General features: G+C 37.7%; 1 protein-coding gene across 9 annotated transcripts in view; it reads right to left on the bottom strand.

Annotated features, from left to right (window-relative positions):
* RALGPS1 (Ral GEF with PH domain and SH3 binding motif 1) overlaps positions 1 to 18,942 on the bottom strand; it is an 86,830-nt gene that overhangs the window by 28,842 nt on the left and 39,046 nt on the right. For all 9 annotated transcript variants that reach the window (XR_011155623.1, XM_069031955.1, XM_069031950.1 and 6 more), the window contains 2 exons: positions 10,597 to 10,734; positions 8,766 to 8,859 (listed from right to left, as the gene is read on the bottom strand). Coding sequence is in view for 8 of the 9 variants with exons in the window: in XM_069031955.1 (XP_068888056.1) it covers positions 8,766 to 8,859; positions 10,597 to 10,734 (232 nt within the window). In the remaining variant the exon portion in view is untranslated. The remainder of the gene's footprint in view (positions 1 to 8,765; positions 8,860 to 10,596; positions 10,735 to 18,942) is intronic.

Raw genomic sequence — 18,942 nt, 5'->3', positions numbered from 1 at the left:
AGTCAGGACATGATTCAAATGTTGATCACATAGGAATTTCTTTCAGTATGGAAAAAAGGCAAAAGAACTTAAGTCCTTCCCTGTTAGTAAGGCCCTACTGTGTGAATTTATCTTCCATGTCTGTAGAAATGTTCCAGTTGCATCCTTTAAACAGTTACTTTTCTGTTCATTTTTAAGGCTGATCTGTTCCTCACTATATTCAAGTTTCATTGTTGCCATGCTGTGAGCTTGATTTTTGCAAAGAAAGCTTTTAATTTTTTTTGTATTGTTTTGTTTTAATAATCTTCTGCAGCAACTGCCACGGATGCTATTCAGAAATTTGGGTACTAAGCTCATTTTACCGGGTTAGCTTATATTTGACAAACCAAAGTCCTCAGGCAAAGCAGGCATTTCAAATTGTTTCACAGTTTTGCTCCAAATGGAAGCAGACAACCCTCCTCCTGATAACCCGTCACTGTTCCACAATTGCTAATTTCTTCTATGTCTGTCTGTGCAAGGGAGATGTTACCGGTCCTTTCCCGCATGCCATGACAACGACATTTTTAGTTTCTGCCAGCTTTGAGGAGCTCATCTCTGAAGCTCTTTCCTTACCCTGTATCAAAGAAGTTACTCAGTTTTATTACTTCCTCTGTGGCAATAGCCACAGTTTATTTGGTCACTGTGGAAACATTCATCTAATAAGCCCACTGCTAAAAGATATGATTGCAGTTCAGTCCACGCAAGCAAATAGCTGCTTCTTTTTACAGTGATGTGATTTGTAATGCATTCCTCCTGAAAATTTTTTGCTTGGTTAGAATAAAATGAATTTAAATCTGCACGTAAAGATTAGAGACCATATTTCTTCTTAAGCATGCTGAACTGAACTGTGCTCATTAAGCAGGTCCAGTCTATAATTTCAGTTAATACAACTAGTTACAGAATCATGTATTTTTCATAGTAAGAATGGCAGGACTACCTCACACACCTGATAAGGCCTGAAGTCACTTGTCTAACGTCACAATTTTTACCAATTTCATCAGCTTACTGCATATCAAGCTCCCGGACCCAGTACAACCCTTACATGTTTGAAAAACAGCACAGGTGAAATACTGCCTGTGAATATGTACATCAGGGGAAGTGCTATGACCTGCTGACAGATTTAAGGCAAGTGCATTCTTATACCTTCTTTAGTGACAAAAGCAAGTGAGATCAACTTCCATGCAACTACTTGCACTATACTATTTCTCTCTTTCTGTCTAAAATTATTCTTGTAAAGAAGAAAAGGGGAACGCAACAGCAGGAAGAAAGACCTAACACCTTTATGCTTTTAACAAGGTTTTAGGAAGAGGCATGCTATGATTATACCATCTAGAAAGCACCTGTGTTGTGTACTGCACTTAGAAATTCACTAACAGAGCAACAAATGTGTCTTGAGTGCTATAAAATGAGATTACATCACTCTCCACTGCTCATCTCCCCAGAATATGTGAAGTTAAATAATGTTGATTATCTGTTGGTTATGTTAAACTACAGTCTGAATCTTAGCCCTTTTTAAGTCTCTAACAGTTTGGACATCAACTTCCATGATGCCAGAATTCTGCAATGTTTCCAGAAAAACTATCAACCTAGGAAAATACAGGATATTAAAAGAAGAACAAATAAATGCAAGCCTAAATATATTTTGGTAAACATAAAATACTCATGCTGACATGTTTGTATTTAAAATTAACTGTTGAGAAAAGTATATTCTGACAAGATGTCATTCCTGAGCCACCTTCTCTTCTATTCCCCCTCTCCTCCAGAAGGCTGGAAACAATCAGAAACATTCTTTATTTCAAAGAAGAGATACTGACAGTCAGTACAGTTTCAACCAGTCCTGGCTTGTTTGTCACCACCCAAATTCAATTTTGCAATTCCTCTGACACTCCATTTTCCATGGAGCAGCACAAGTTCCACATATGCACACAAATGCTCAGTGTCTCCCAAACAGAACTCCTGGAGCCAGAATCTGTGGCCTCTGAGAGGCTTAGTGTGATATTTTCAATAGATCAGTGCAGACTTTGAGCCCTGATGTGCTTACCACCAACATGCATCATCCATATCCTCACACACCTAATGACATTCTCACAGCTGACTGCCCAGTGTCATTCACTAGCATTACTTTAAACAAAAAACTACCTTGGTTCCAGCATGCCTAAACCACTCAGAACTCATAAAGACACTCTTTTATGTGTTTGCCCCTGTGTATCATCAGAAATTCATCTTGGAAGTCACTATATTCAGCCAATATCACAGTACTGTTAGGATTTCTTTTTTGTTTCAGGAATTCTTTTCAAAAAAAACAAATCTTTGCTTTACCATGGTAAGGAAGCCTAGTTTTAGTGCACGGTCTAAATGCTGACATATGAAATTTCAACATTCCAAAATTATACTGCAAGAGTTCAGCTAAGAGACATGTCAGGATAAATCCTAGGTATCAGCCTCAGAATCTGTCCACTAGAAACTGAACTTTCAAAACTGAGGAGTTAGTATTAACAATCTAAGGTGAAACAAAAATTACAAGTAAAATCTCTAGGAAGAAAAATCAGCATGGAGATTCACTGAATTAACAAACACCAATCTAACACTGGGAATTAAGACAATGCTTCTACGGAATAGGCACAGGAAGAGTATATGAAAGCTTTATTCTTGGATAGTAGAAACATGACTGAACAACTTCTGGTTTTTTAAGCCTGATACTCAAAATATTTTCTGGAACATGTTAGGGCTGGTATGCTCTGGAAAGTAAGATGGATGGACATATATTTCAACCCAGTCTTAAATACTGGGCCATACAGCTCATTTTAGAGTAACCTTCCTGGTAAGCAGGAAAAGAGGAACCTAACATAATGCAGAAAATAAAATAGGGAGTCAGTCTTGAACATAGCTCTCTTTCATGGAAGTATGCTCTCCAGTACAGGATGGAACCACTGCTAGGACAGTAAAGCCACAGTTACGCAATTTTTCTTAAAGAAAGCAAGTGAATGAAGACAAAGAATTGTCTTACACAGAAGTTTAGCTGCTCCATGAGGAGGCTGAACAAAACTTACTCATCTTTGCTGAAACAAGGATGATGTTTCAACATGTCACAACAAAGCAGTGCAGTTGTCAAAGCTGTCCCTCAGGGCATTTCTGACCATTATTTGTGCACCAAACAAGATGGGTCTGGCCAACCTGGAACTTTTTGGGCTGCCTGTCTAGCATTTAAACAATAGATTGCTGGAAGCTTCACTGTCCCCATGCATCCCCCAATATTCTCCTGGAGAGGCTGCAGCCCATGGCTTGGACAGGTGCACTCTTCACTGGGAAACACCTGGTTGGGCCCAGAGAGTGGTGGGGAATGGTGCCACATCCAGTTGGGGCCAGTCCCTAGTGGTGTTCCCCACGGCTCAGTACTGGGCCCAGTCCTATTTAATATCATTGTTGATGATCTGGACAAGAAGATCGAGTGCCCTCTTGGTAAGTTCATGAATGACACTAAGTTGGGTGGGAGTGTTGATCTGCTAGAGGGTAGGAATGCTCTGCAGAAGGATCTGGATAGGCTGAATTGATGGGCTGAGATCAACAATGTGAGATTCAACAAGGCGAAGTGCTGGTTCCTTTCTGTTTCAATTCAGTTACAATAACCCCATCCATTGCTACAGGATAGGGAAGAGTGGCTGGAGAGTGGTCCAGGAGAAAAGGACCTAGGGATGCTGGTCAACAGCAGCTGAACATATGCCCAGGTAGGCAAGAAGGCCAATGGCATCCTGGCCTGTATCAAAAGTACTGTGGCCAGCAGGACTAGGGAAGTGATTGCCCCTCTGTACTGGTGAGGCCAAAACTTGAATCCTGGATTCGGTTCTGGAAACCTCACTGCAAGAAAGACATTGAGGCACTGGAGCACATTCAGAAAAGGGCAACAAATCTGGGAAAGGGTCTAAAGGATAAGTCATATGAGGAGCAGCTGAGGGAGCTGGTGGGGCCTAGCCTGGAGAAAAGGAGGCTCAAGGGGGACCTTCTCTACAACTCCCTGACTGGAAGGTACAGCCAGCTGGGGAGTCGGCCTCTTCTCTCAGGCAACCAGCAACAGGCCAAGAGGGAATGGACTCAAACTGTGACAGGGGAGGTTCAGGTTGAACATCAGGAAGAACTTCTCCACAAAAGGGGTTGTCAGGCATTGGGAGGGGCTGACCAGGGAGGTAGTGAAATCATCATCCCTGGAAGACTTAAAGAAACAACTGGATGTGGCAATCAATTTACCTAGTCTAGTTGACAAAGTGGTGATCGGTCAAAGGTTGAACTTGGTCATCTTGGAAGTCTTTTTCAACCTTAGTGATTCCATGCTTCTATGATTGTATTTTGTGTCCTGTGGAAGAGGCGTCAAGCCACAACTACAGCTACTGAACCATACGGCCACTGGATCACTATGAATCTCACACTAACAGTGAAGGTTTTCTTTTGCCCTGCCTTTCACCACAGTTCTTGGTGGAAAAGATCGGGGGAATAGAGCTGCCTGGGAGGCTTATTGAAGATGAACTGCAACCAAGCTTCACTGTTACAAGTACTAACGTAAGTACTAATACTTAACGTAAGTACTAAGCACCTGCCATTTAATTCCTGTTCCCATAGGACTGGAACTAATGTGGTACAGCTAGCACTTCTATAGCACCAGCACTGCTAGGAGTCAGTATAAGCTTTTAATTGCCTATTAATGTCTCTTGAATGTTTTCCCATAGCATCTTGCCTATCTGAACCTAAATTTGAGCTGATTTTTCTGTAAGTCATCTTACTACTATATTGCCTAATATGCTCAGAAGAACTGAATTATAGGCATAGATAGCAGCCTGATTGTCCTGTCCTGTCCTGTCCAGACAGATAATACTGTAATACAAATAACAGTCTTCAAACAGGTTTCATTCAAAAAACAACTGTGAGAATACAAGGCCTGACCTAACAAAGACAAAAGGTCAGCAAAAAAATTTGTAGGAATGGCTGCAAGATATGTCTGGTTAGGAGAGGATGTGGCATTGCGCCACAATGTTATATACTGCTAAAACTGAGCAGCTTCTGCAGAAAACAGTATATGGGCTAAGCAAGAACGACCTGTTATTTTTAGGATATGACATCACTGCCAGGGGTTTTCTGGAGCATTCCTGCTTGCTGAAAAGCATGAACCTAAAGGAAGCAATTGGACTGGCAAAAAAATTGTAGAGAAAAGCTTTGTTTATATAAAGTGGCTGCCATATACTCCTTTCCAATGTAATTGAGGTTCTCATTTGGCAAAATGTGTGTTGGGATTCTGCCAATGTATTTCAGGACAACTATCTAAGCGTCTCTCCCTGACAGCCTGGTACTGAGATAGTTCTGTTCTTCATGCCAAAGGTCACACATAGCTCTCTGCAGAGAGCACTAATGCTGTCCCTGGCTCAAAAAGAGCAGTCACTGCAAAGAAAAAGAGGGAAGAGATTCTTACCTCTGCATTTTTAAGGCTTACAGTTTCTTCTGGCACGGGACCAGAAAATATTATGAAACTAAAGATCCATTAAGGGAAACTGAGAGGAAAATGTGATATCAAATATTCAAAACAAAATCCAAAAACTTCTTACCAAGTGCAAAAATGGAAGAGGAACGGGAGTTTTCTTTAAGGGTAGATGTGATGCATTTTGATGAATTTAAATTAATTAATTAAAAAAAGAAATTAAAGTTTTATTCTGATGAAACCAACATGGTAGAAAAAGATCAAAGTTCTCCAATGTATATAAGCTGTAGCAACTTTCCTGTGGTAAGAATCAATCTTTCCCTCTTTTTAATACCTTTTGTGACTTTAGTCCAGTTTTTCCTTGCCACAGTGAAGCCTGGAAAGAAAACCACTAAACTTGATTGAATTAATCTCACAAATAACTAAATCCAAAGAAAAAGTATTAAATGATCTTTAAGATATATCAAATACCTTCAAGCACTATCAGCAAGGTTGCTGCTAAAGTCACATTAATATTCAAATTTAAAATGGAATTACTTCTAGTTTTTACAAATATTATGTTATAGTATCATATGCTTATGGAAAACACTTGTTTAATTAATTTTTTCTGAAATAGTACAGTTCATGAAAGCTGTTGTATATATGGTGTTAACACTGTTGCATCATCAGGAAACTCCATCTAAAAATCAAATTGAATAATACAAGCAGTTTCTTTAATCCAGTCCAGGAGTTGTAAAGCCTCTACTAACTACAGTTCTTCACCTTTAGCAGTGACTACTCAGTTTAATTTTTCTCTGTCTTCACAACTTTAATGAAGCACGGAAGTATGTGGGAAATTAGTAAATAATGACCATTTGTTAAATCTTAACACTGAGATTTATATCTCAGACAACCTTTACAAAAGTCTTGGACTGCTTGACCTTTTCAAAGGCTGTGTGCACTGCTCATGGTTGATGTGCATCTCTTGCACAATGTGTCTGTGTGTGAAACATATACAGTGTCATGAGACTGAATAAAGGAAGAATTTATACATTCTACCATTAGTACTCTGGCAGGAATTCTAATTCCATGGAGCAGATGAATTTTGCTATGAAAACATTAAACACATTCCTTTTTTTTCCCTAATTATTTTCCTACAGAAACATCACTATCCTTAGTATCTGTGATGAACCAGACACAAAGGCACAAAGACCTCAAACCATCACCAAGCACGAGCTTTTGCAGTGAATGACCCAGTGCTCATTCAGCTTCTTTTGCGGAAGTTTACCCTAAGCAAGGGGACAAATTTTAGACCTTTTATCTCTATTTGAACTATGCCCTGATAATACTTTGAGAAGTTCCAAAATAACACTGTGTCCAAATGCTTTTACTTTTAGAACTATTCTCTCAGGGAAAGCGAAGTTCCACACGCATTCATCACAGGAATTCCTATTGACATATGTGGTCAAGGTATAGTCCTGCATGCCCCGCGGCTGGAGCCAGAGCTCAGAGGAACAGCTGGAGTTACCAGCAACTCAGCTATATTCAAAATCAAAAAAACAAATTGTCTGACCTGTGTTATGCTAAAACATGTGTTGTCTCTGTTACGATGACACCTTTTTTCCCATCTCAGCAGAAGGTTGCATCTGTATGCCAGCAGCATCAGCACTAATTGCAGCAAAACGTAAATGGTTGGTGCAGGTCACTCTTCATATGCTTGTGTACATGACTCCACACTGGTAATGCACAGTCTTCTGATTACCGAATATGCTCTTTTCTTTTCACAAACACTAACTGGTAGCCTTCACTTCACTAACTGATCAGGTTTCGACTTAAAATAATTTGATTATTTGTCTCACTACTCTGAATAAGAAGAGGTTCCCGAATTCCATTACTCTGGTAGTTACAAACTGTATTTCAACATTTAACTTCTAAAATTTTCTATGCATTTTATCCTTGTGCTACCATTAAAATTTCATTTAAATTGCTTTTTACCCTCCCCATTTTCTTCCAGCTGTGTGTATATATAGTGTTTCTCTTATCTAAACTTCTCCTTTCCTAGGCTAAGGCCCAACCTAGTTCTTTACATCTGGTGTCACCAGATAGATTTTATTCATCTGATTGCACCATTTATTTAAACCTTCAAGCATGCAAGCATGGATGGCTAGAAATGCATACAATGCCCCATGTAAGCTCTCACCAGCTCCTTCTGAAGCAGTATAAACAACTCTATTTTTTCATAGAAACACTATATTTGATAGAGAGTAGGAATGATTTAGTCCTTTCATGGCTGTATCTCACTTGTGACTGCTATCTACTGATCAACACCAGCAACTAATGTTAGAATAATTATATAACATTTTGGGGTTTGTGTCACTATCACTTTAGTCATCAGGTCATCAGATTCTTCCTTTGTGATATCCAAACCATGTTCTGTTTCAATGAACCCTTCCATCACTGTTTTATTAGCATACAGTCTAAGTACACATAAATTCTGAGACAAAGTTCTTAATTGAAGTATTTAACAAAACTGGTAACAAGACTGGTTTTAAAGTTCATTACCAACTTTGCTCTCTAAAACATATGCTAAAATATTTTATACTGGCATCGTATTACTGAACATATGTTTGCCTTGAATATTTCAAATTCTGCTCACCTAAATAGTTACTCTATTTGTCAATAGCTAATTGTATAGCATTGTATCTACCTTGGTTGAGCTATTTAAAACCTTGGCTGCTAGGCGTGTAACTTAATTTGCTAGTTCTTTCAGAATTACTGGCCAGGGATTCTCACTTCCTTTAACTGGAGTACATTCACATATTGACCGATGTACTCTCTGGTGTCTGCTTCAAACCTCTGTATGGGTTAACTCTTCTCTTGTCTTTTGTAAACATTGCTTTAACATGCTTAAACCCCCAAACCATAAGTACTAACTTATTAAAAATAATAATCTGAAATTGGTAGATGTTCTTAATGTATTATTTATAATGCCATAGAGGCAATACTAGACATCTTGGAGATGACTTTAGGGTTATTGAACAAAATTCCCAGAACACAATCATCATGTAATAGAATAAAGACAAGATTTTCATCTACTCTGAACTGTTAACTTACTTTTCACTGCTATACTTCACTTTGTAAATCTGCTTATAGTCATAAAGAAAGACTGTCATTCTGGATTTTACTTAGCAGAAACACCCTAAAACATCTTCAGCCAAGGGCTTCTTGTTCAGCTCTTAATAAAACTAATGACTAAGTAATCTTCCTGTTTAATTTCCCAATGCCTGAAGAAAAGAACAGTACTTACTTGTAATTGTCATCTTCTACAAATTTCTGAAGTTCTTCAATGTAACGGACAGACTTCAAATACTTTTGCACATGGGGAAGTGTTGTGAGATGATCTGTGGAGTGTTCAAACAAACAAACAAAAAACACGAACATTTATGTAATCCAAAATTAATTATTAGTTCAGAGTTTTCTTTCTGGTTCTTACTATACCTTCATGGAAACAGAATTTGAACCTCCTTAAAGAATAAATCAGGCAGAAATACTACTTTGACTCTAAAAAAGTGTTAAAGACTTGACTGAGCGAAAGTGATGCTCTCAGTTGTTAAAGAAAATACAGATGCATTTCATCATCACGAAAGCTCATGAATTTTATTAGATGCTATCTCACTGGTGGAAAAAAAATATCTGCTGCAAAACCTGCTTGAATTTTGTGTTCATTGGTCTGGGGAAAATCAAAGCCTGCAGCCATAGCTATTAGTTATAGCTGTATTATAATATAACAGCTATAGCTATTTTATATATATATATATATATATATTAATATAATAGCCATAGCTATTATTATTGGTTCTCAGATGTCCAAGAACTGAGGAGACTTGAAAGTTATTAAATAACTAATTAATAATTACAGTGCTGAATACCAAGAATGAAAGACACTAAGTTCAGAATGACAGAAAAACCTCTTGACACATGGTGCATGGACAGGAACATGCCTTGTAGTACCTCACTTAACTTTTTGCTCTTGTAAAGATACCTGTTTTAAAGGCACCCATTATCTCAGAGTATTATTTCAAGGCCATATTTTAATTTTCATCCTGATTTTAACAAAAGCACTCAAAATTAATGCATAGCACCACAGGAAGCTACCAAAACTGTAAAAGGAAAGGGTCAATGAAATAACGAGGTTTCTTTGTCATCCAAAGTATTCAGAGACAAAATGAAACTCACAATAAGAAAATGACACCTGAATAATCTAGCCATTCAGAATCCTATGTTATTATGCCTAGTTCCTACCTTTAAGTACTTTGAAATACCGAAGTTGACAAAAAAGGACAAGGGCTGGATACTTAAGCATACACAGTTAACATCTCACCTTGTTTTTTCACAATTTTTTTTTTAAGCTCTCCAAAACTGCAGCTTTTAAATTTTCTGAAGGCTTTTCAGCTCATTACGTATTTAAGCTATGAAAAGTCATGCTAAGTCGCCAAGAGTACACTGAGTATTCATTAAGACAGCAAAACCAGCACATTTCTTGATATACAGCTTCACTGGCAGGCTAAAATTGCAGAAATTATTTTTAGACTAAAATCCTGTTAACAAAAAGAAACAGCCCCTCATTTTCCTGACTTCATCCAGGAGTGACATACATGGAAAAGCTTAGCACAGTTGAACAACTGCAGTATAGACTGAAATATTTGTATTTCATTTTCTAAACGTATCACCAGCATGCTAACAACAAAATGATAACCAAATGAACACATTCCGCACTCTAGACATCGTATCTACTGCAAAGTAGAGGGACGATATTAAGATAATTCTGATTGCCTCTGGTGGAAACAATAGAAGCCAAATGCAATAGCTGCACTTGAAAGTATGTCATTTGTAGCCCACATGTAGCAGTAAACTCTACACACCCTCTGTTATAGCTCTTAAAATTTAGAATACATGCTTATCTGCCCAATTTACTGGTAAGACTGAAGCTACACAGAAGTGGAAGCTACATCCCTTACTAGTGTTCAACTCTACCAGTGTTAGCCTCTTGTGCTCCCTCGGGGCCAAAATCTGCTTCCACAATTTCACACTAAAGAAATTTTAGTTAAGGCTTGACAGGTATAACAAAATTTACCAACCATAGTTGCAGGATACTTGCAGATCAGCTATTATTCGGAGAATATTGTTCATTTGATTGGATCTTTGTTCATTCTCCATTATGCTGTCTGAAGCAGGATATGCAGAATCAATGTAGATTAAATCCAAGAGATAAATTCCTGAAACAAACAAATCAATCAATCAACCAATTGTTCTAGTGTTTCAAACAGAAACAGTTGCATAATTTTTAATGAATATAGCAACCAGAAGTAGTTTAGCCCCACTGTGGTCTGGGCCCATGAAACAAAGGAGAGCTTGGGATTTGCATTTTGAAAAATCCCATAATTACTGCTTGAGTTCTATGACACCTCTTAAAAAGACAGAAAAGTTTTTTTGCACTTAGGCTACTGCCTACTACGAGCAATTTGCAGGACCATAACAAGGACACTAAAAAAAGAATGAGAGCTGCCCCAGCTGGTGGAGCTGACAGTGGGGGGACAGAATGCTGCTGGGCCCCATGACCAGAGCCCACTGCAATGCTTCCTGGGTCTGCCACCAGTCTGGAAGATCTCCACTAACTTTTCTGCCCTGAGACTTAGGAATACTTTACAGAAATCCCTTGTAAGACTTTTTTTCACTCAAGCTGAGTTCGCCACATATCTGTTTCTTCACATCTCTGCCACCTTGACCAGTACGTTGCTCATTGGATCACACTGTATTATGTCCAGTGTTAACCAGGCAGCAATACCTAATTTCTTTAGGTTTTTACCTTATTCATTCATGCATTCTGGAAAAGCCTTACACTGCTTAAGGAGGAATGAATGAAGAAATCATATGACCTGTCACTGAAAACTGAAGAAACAGACAAAGAGGCAGCAACAAGCCAGAACAAACTCAGTTTGTTATGAACTGTTAAATGCTTTGCTTGGAAACCATAAGGCCATAACTAAACTGTCTCTCAAGTCCCCAGAAATCTGTGAATTTGGACTATGAAAGAACGATATGCCCATTAGACCCACTGACATGATAAATAGGAGAGTGGTCCAGTGACCAAAGGTAATTTAATAATCCCACCAAAACCGAAAGGGACATTAAGACCTTGTAAATGAGTGGAATAGAGCTGCATTAACAATTAAACAACATACAAACCAACTGGAATTTCCAGTAATGCTGGAGTTAAAGAAAAAATAGGCTTAGAAATCAGGTCAAGTTTTACAGTTAGTTTAACTTCCTGCAATGACACAGATCAGTCCTTCAAAAATTTTCTTCCCATATTAAGAATCCTCCCTTGAAGAAGTAATATATCTCATAAATATGAGTACAGTTTATAAAGCAGAGGTTCATGTGACTCAGACTACCCTAACAGTTTTATCTTAAGAGTAACCTGGGGTATTTATTGCTTTCTCCCAAAAAGTACCTTCTAAAAACCATTCTCAACTTTTCTTCATTTCTATCTCTACACATTTCTATCTCTAGAAAGACAGAATGATGTATCATCAAAAGTTATGAAAATTTTCAGTAGTTGTTTTATTTCCTCTATTTTCTTAAAACAAAATGAAACAAAACCCTCTATATTTTTGTAATTCATATTAGTAGTTTGCAGTTCTGGACCTACTGATTAAGCATGCTGATGTGCTTCCCTCAGTTACAGTAATATCCCAAGCCAAAGGACGAGTGAGTTTAAAGGAAGAGGGAGTAATCGGGGTTTGCTTTCCTAGATTATAAAAATATATATAAAAGCAGAGAGATAAAAAGAAAAAAAGAGTATGACTTTATCTGAATAGAAGACAATTTTCTACAAGTTTGTCCAGGGCAGCAATACCTGCTCTTTCTTTGTCCTTTTTCACTCTTGTGTAGGTAAGATATTAGTCATACCAATTTATTACATCTCATACTAAATTTCACATATCATACTAGAGAAACACAAACAGCACTTTTGTCCTGCTTTGTTTCCATGTCTCAGTCTTACTTAGATTTCAGAGGGGAAAAAACAACCCCAATTATTATTTTCAGCTTTTCTGAACTTATCCATTACAAGGGGTTCAACCACACTGGGAGCTGCTTCAGCCATCATCCCACACACTCAAGAGATCCTAAGATCTATGCATGGCCAACATGGACCAGGCACCTTACACCTCAGAATGAAGGAAGAACTCCCAATTTCCCTAGTATTAGAGTGGCTCTGTAGCAGTTCAGTGTTGAGCAAATCCTGAGTCCCCAAGGTTTTGCAATGGCCTAGAGATCCTACCTAGACTGAGGTTCCATACAGCAGCTCTTCGCTGTCCCCTCTTGTCAAGTGGCACATCAAAATGTAGTTAGAGTTATAACTGCAAAAATTCTATTTGCTCATAGCCTCTACACTGCAACATGCTTTATGGCAGCCTGGGTCAAGGCCACTTTCTGGCTATTTTGAGCAAGTATGCAGCTATTCTCACTGATATCAAAGGTTATAACCACTCTGTAGAAGTGGTTATAAGCCTTTTTTCAGGACAAAGAATCTGTTTTTCAGGACAACATACAGACAAGGATCCCAAGATACACAAGCATCAAAAAACATGAAAGGGTGTTAGCCTAGGCCCTGTAAATTCCAAATAAAAGTGTAAGAAAATGGGCTCTTGGTAGGTAGTGGGGTGTAGGAAGAAAAAACCCAACTGATAGATGTCAAAAAAATTAAACTGAATGTAATATGCTAGAATATAGAAGAACACACTCTTTGTAATTACACGCCAAGCTACACCTTTCCCATATTGTTCTGCTCCCCCCTTCCTTTAAAGCAAGAAGGATAATTGGGTTTTTATGATTTTTTTTTTAAATCTGGGCAGTGATATTTTAAACTCTTCTATATATATGATGTGATAATAGGTATAGATAAGAATTAGTTTATTTTGCACAGAGGAATGACAAAATTATTCCCTTCAGCAAAGGACTTCAAGACCCATTTCTCAAAGGAAAGCCTCAGGGCTGCCCCATGCCAAAGCAAACACACAGCACTAGCTTTTCAAACTTTGGCTCATATATGTGCTACTGTGCACTGAAAAAGCTAAGATGTGAAGCCATTGGGATATTTTCCAGAGGGTGAGCTCATGGGCAGCTTCTTCCACATGCAAGTATCATTTTCCAGTGATACTCACTTTTCTCCATTGTCACCAGAACTAATCTTGCAGCTGGATACTGTATGCAGACAACAGTGTTCATTAGTTTATGATATCACGAAGTAACAACACATACAAAGGAAAAGCATGGCCAAATAATCCAGGACTAAATTTATTAATGAAAATCACTCTGTGTAAAGGGGATCAATTATTTTTAAGCTGGCAAAAGAAAACCAAACCTCTAACACCAAGCTTTTAAACTTCTACTGGAGAGATCAAACAAAGCAGTAATACTAAGAACAGTTTAAAGGCAGGAAAAAATTTGTATGACAAAAAAGTGAACTTGAAATGTAGTAGTCAATGCCACCAAGATAGTACATTTTGAGCGCTCCATCCACCAGACAACAACTTCCAAGGCTAAATTTTACTGAAAGAAATATTTATGGAGAACTGCAGTGTTCAGCAGGATGCAAACCTAAGTCTGTGTATTTGTGTCTTGATTCACAGTTAAGCTTCTCCTATTATTTTCTTTATTCAATATGCAGGGCTTCTGATAAAGTAGCACTGAGGGAATAAATAAGCATATTTTGGAGTTGATGGGTACTAACAAAAAGGTCTTAAGAAAAATATTCCCAAGCCTTTGAAAATCAGTGGTTATTCAGCTTCTCCCAGTTCTGAAGAACCTGAGCTGGAGCACGTAAACTTTGAAATGGTCACAAACAACTACAGTGTGTAATTTGTTCCTCATTACAAAAGACTAACAAAACATGGTATGAAAGACATAACACTTTCAGTCCAGTAAATCACATGCATGAAGTTATACTAATGAGAAAAGCTGGGCAGGTATTACTTTAAACAGCAGTAACAGAAATAAAGAGAAATCTGTTTTTTAAGGCATTTGCCTGGAAGTTAGAAAGCCTGGGTTCAAGTTTTCTGTTCTGTCACAGATTTCTTTGACCTGAGCAGCACCATTCATTCTTAAAAATTCAGAATTTTAAATCTCTTTGGGGGTTTATGACAATTTGCAGGCACAAGGTGTAATCCAAAACTTACAGTACCTAAAATTTTTTCAGAAATATACACTGTTGCAAAACTGATCATAAAAAAAATCTGTGCAGATAAAGACCGAAAACTTGCATCATTCTCAACTGTGTCTTTTTCACTTTTTAATTTTTAAAACTTTTTTGTAATGAATATAAAACTATACTGTAAAATAGTAGGGCTAACAAACCAAAAATTAAGTGGTTAAACCACACCACTACTGCATACTTGATATATACTTTTGTGCATAGTGCTCTGCTATGGGTCTGTGCAATTCTGCAAATGCAAGTAAGCTAGGAAACAGCTGCTGTACGGTATTTTTGTAAGTCAGACATTCACTACTTTGCAACAAAGAATAGCTGACGGAGAAGTATTTCACACTAGCCTGGGGACTTCAATTTATTATTCTTAAGGTAACATTTTGATCGAGTACTGCAACAAACTATCGTATTTATTTGGTAAATATATATGTACTATTACTGTGAAAACCACAAACTGTAAAAGGAGGTTAAAAATGCTGTAAAAGGAGGTAAAAAAAAGCAAAATGCTTTAATGAACAATTTAGCTCCCTACTTACAATCATGTACACTTCTAAAGATATTCACAGCCCCTGAATGTACATATACTGCTGTGTAACACGGATGCCTGGGCATAGAGCATTCCTTCAGTACAGGAAGCACTGTCTGCAAGACACGCAGTAACTGGCACACATAACAAAAGAGAATCTATGGAAAGTAATTATTTTCCATTTTTGCTCCTCACAAATTGAATAATGACACTGGTTTGATAGGAGAGCCAGAAGAGACAAGGATATGTTTCCAATTTGTAGTCAACTATATTTATGAGAGCATTTTCCTACATACAGTAGTGTGGTTGTATTGCACTAAACAGAGCAGAGGACAGAGGGACAGTAACTTATCAATTAACTATGTGGTAGAAAGTCCAAATTACTACAGTCAGCAGTTTGTAAAACCAAAGACGCCATTGTCAGGAGATTAGCTCATAGGCAAAAAAGCCAACTGTTTTGTGGTATCGCTGGTTTCAAGACGACTGGATATTTTCCATGGATTAAGGGCTGGAAAAATTTTCTACAAAACCAAATGTATATACTGGTTAACCTTGGTAGGATTCAGAATACTCTAAAAAAACTGAAGACAAACCTTTGCTAAGGCAACACCATGTGATCTATAACATACAGAAATGTATTCATTACAAATGTCTCAAGAGAGACATTACACAATTACGACATGGTCCCATGGATGGCAGTCAAGGTGATTACAGGATTGGAAAGCTTTTTTCATAGGAAAAAAGGCTAAAGGAATTGGGTTTGTTCAGCTTAGAGGTTTGTTCAGCTTAAAGAAGTGAAGGGGCAGGAAGGGAACCTAACTGCTCTTCTGTAGTACCTACAAAGCAGTCACAGGGAAGATGGAAATGCTCTCTCCAGAGTGATAGCAACAGGTCAAGAAGTAATGGGGGACATTCTCTCTGCATATAAGCAAATTTATTCTCTGTGAATACACTTAAATACTGAAATAGGTTTCCCAGAGGAGGAGAGCAATTTCCCTTGCTGGAAATATTCAAGATATGGCTTGACTGGACCCTGGATAACATAATTTATGGCCCTGCTTTCCACAGAAGGTAGACCAGATGATATCCAGGGGTCTCTCCCAGCCACAACTCTATTTTTCTACGACAAGTTTGATAAATGTGCTAGCCTATACCTGCATATCTATTATTGTAGGGGAGTTTGGAGTATAGCAGTTATAGGAACTAATTTGCTGCAGCAGGAAGGTTCCATGCATACAAGTAGACAATGGACTCTGATTTTAACTGTGAATATAGCACATACTTCAAGCAATCTCTTGTATCATGAGGTATAAGCAAAATTTACCTTACAAAAAGGTAGAGCTAGAGAGACCACCTTATTTTGGCTCAATCAGCCTCAGCAACATCAACTAACAAAATTAAAATTTGATGTTGATCCCATGGTCCTTCCTGAATAACCTCACCCTATTGAATCACTGGAATTAATCATCCCACATTTGTCACTGCAGCAATGAAGCCTAATATAGAAAAACAGATCAGCAAGTGCAGCAAAACCCAAGCAACTTTCAAACTAAGATACCAGTGTGAAAGAAAATGTTACAAAGAACTCAACTGGAATTACATTCAAGAAGCTGTACCCCAAATCATCTCTGACTGGTGAAAATCATTTTGTTATCCACTGAAACAGGCTAAAAATTCTGAAGCGGTCTGCAGCCTTCTACCAAAGCTTTCCTCCTAAAAAAAATCAGATTTTCTCCAGAATACTGCCAATTTTTTTTTCATTTTTCCCCAAAACCCAGCTATTTCCTAATGCTTTTCCCATGCATCAGGAAAAATACGTTACAGAAGATTAAATGTTTTAAGAGTGATGCATTTTAACATTTTAAAACATATGCTATCCAGTGTCAGAAAGCAGAAAATGCTTCAAACAAGACTATAGGAAAAAGGCAAAGGTACAATAGCTGTTTTCCAGATGTTGCTTCCTGTCAGCAGTAAGTGGTGGTTAGGGACTTCCTGAGATAGATCTTATATAAACACTTTTGGGTTTAAGTCTGGGTGGTAATTTTTCTTTACAATGTTTTTTCTCTGGATCCATCCATTTTTTCTTTTTCCTGCTATTCCTACAAAAACACTTTTCTTTTTTAAATTTTTGGGTTTGAAAGATCTTGTGGCAAATGAATCCAGCAATTGAACTGCACCCTGTCTGGGAAAACAATCTGATTTCTCAAAGTTTACCTTTTTAATATTGGCACATTCTTATCTCTTTCTGCTTACCTTGAATTTCTGATCGCTGATTCAAAGTTAATTTTTATGAAGACGTTTTATAGTATTTTCACTCATTCTCAAAGCCAAGTCTTTCAAACCACTCATTGCCAACTGCATTACACTGCTGAAGACAACTCTCAGATTTCACAGCCAGAAATAACTGGATGTTAGTACCTTTCTGCTAGTAGGATGTTTTATTCTCTAGTCATGGACTTTAATGCAAACTGATCTCCAAGATTCTCCGTATGAAAGACAAATCAACTATGAAATCTTTTGCAAATCACATCATTCAGCCTAAAGCCTTTTAAAAAACCAATGAACTGCACTTCACAGTATTATAAATACAAGGAAAAGGCATGCCCATTTGGTCCAAGCAGAATGCCCACACAAAGGCAAATCCCATTTTTCTCTTCAGTCCTTTCCAAGGAGCAAACACCTAATGTTATCCAAACAATTCAGATATCCTACAAACACCTGGCACATCCAAATAAAGCTCCCTGCCATCTATCAAGTTGGCACAACTTCTCTTTTTCCCTGTAGACAAAACTGCAACAGGTTGAAGAAATAAGCCTTGTCATATGCTATTTGGAACAACCCATACACAAAGGTTTATAAGAACAGGTTATTTAGACAGCTTTTAAGAGACAAAGAAGTACTCAGTACTTAATCAAAAGGCTGATCTGTATAATAACATGTTTCTTATTCAGCAAAGAGGACAGTCAAAGAAACAGTTTCTTTGGCTATTTTTGATTTTTCAAAAATTTTTATTTACAATGTAATTACTTGTAAGAGAACACTAATGACTCAAAAATACACCGCAAGAGAAGTCTCTAGGCTCCTTCACTGAGTAAAAATTTTAGGCATTTAACTGCACTTAAATAAGTGCCCTAAAGTCAATGGACCTGAACTATATGTTAAAGACCTTAAAAGTGGTTACGAATTCTTTATAAATATGGTCCTAAATGAACAACCTCATCCTCAGGAAATTGTTTTTTCAAGAACCTTGGTGCTGCGGGGCATAACTGCAAGTTAGAAACCTGTATTTTCCCACAAAAGCAAACAATCTAAAACTGTTCATTTAAAAATGAAAACTAAATACTCCACCCAAGTAGTAATCTAGATAGGGAATCACCTATCTAGCTCTATAAGTAGTTAGGAATTGGAGAAACTGATCAGGAAATGACGACAGGAAACAACCACTCTAATATCCTGGCAAACACTCATGGAAACCCACTCCCTTTGCTCTTCCTGCTCCCCCTTCCCTCCCTTGAGCAGCTCTGTGTACCCTAGGCTGAAAAAGCATATTGGGAAGGAAGGAGTGTGAATCATACACATGTTGAAAGAAAGTTTAATAGGAATATTGCTAAATCAGTCAAAAATAATAGAATTATCACTTTCTGGTTCTATTAAGCCTGTTTTTTCAATATAAAGCTGGTACATTAG

This window comes from Aphelocoma coerulescens, chromosome 17, assembly GCF_041296385.1.
Source record: "Aphelocoma coerulescens isolate FSJ_1873_10779 chromosome 17, UR_Acoe_1.0, whole genome shotgun sequence".
NCBI lineage: Eukaryota > Metazoa > Chordata > Aves > Passeriformes > Corvidae > Aphelocoma > Aphelocoma coerulescens.
The sequence above is the reverse complement of the archived record's forward strand: the minus strand, read 5'-3'. Positions and strand labels throughout refer to the sequence as shown.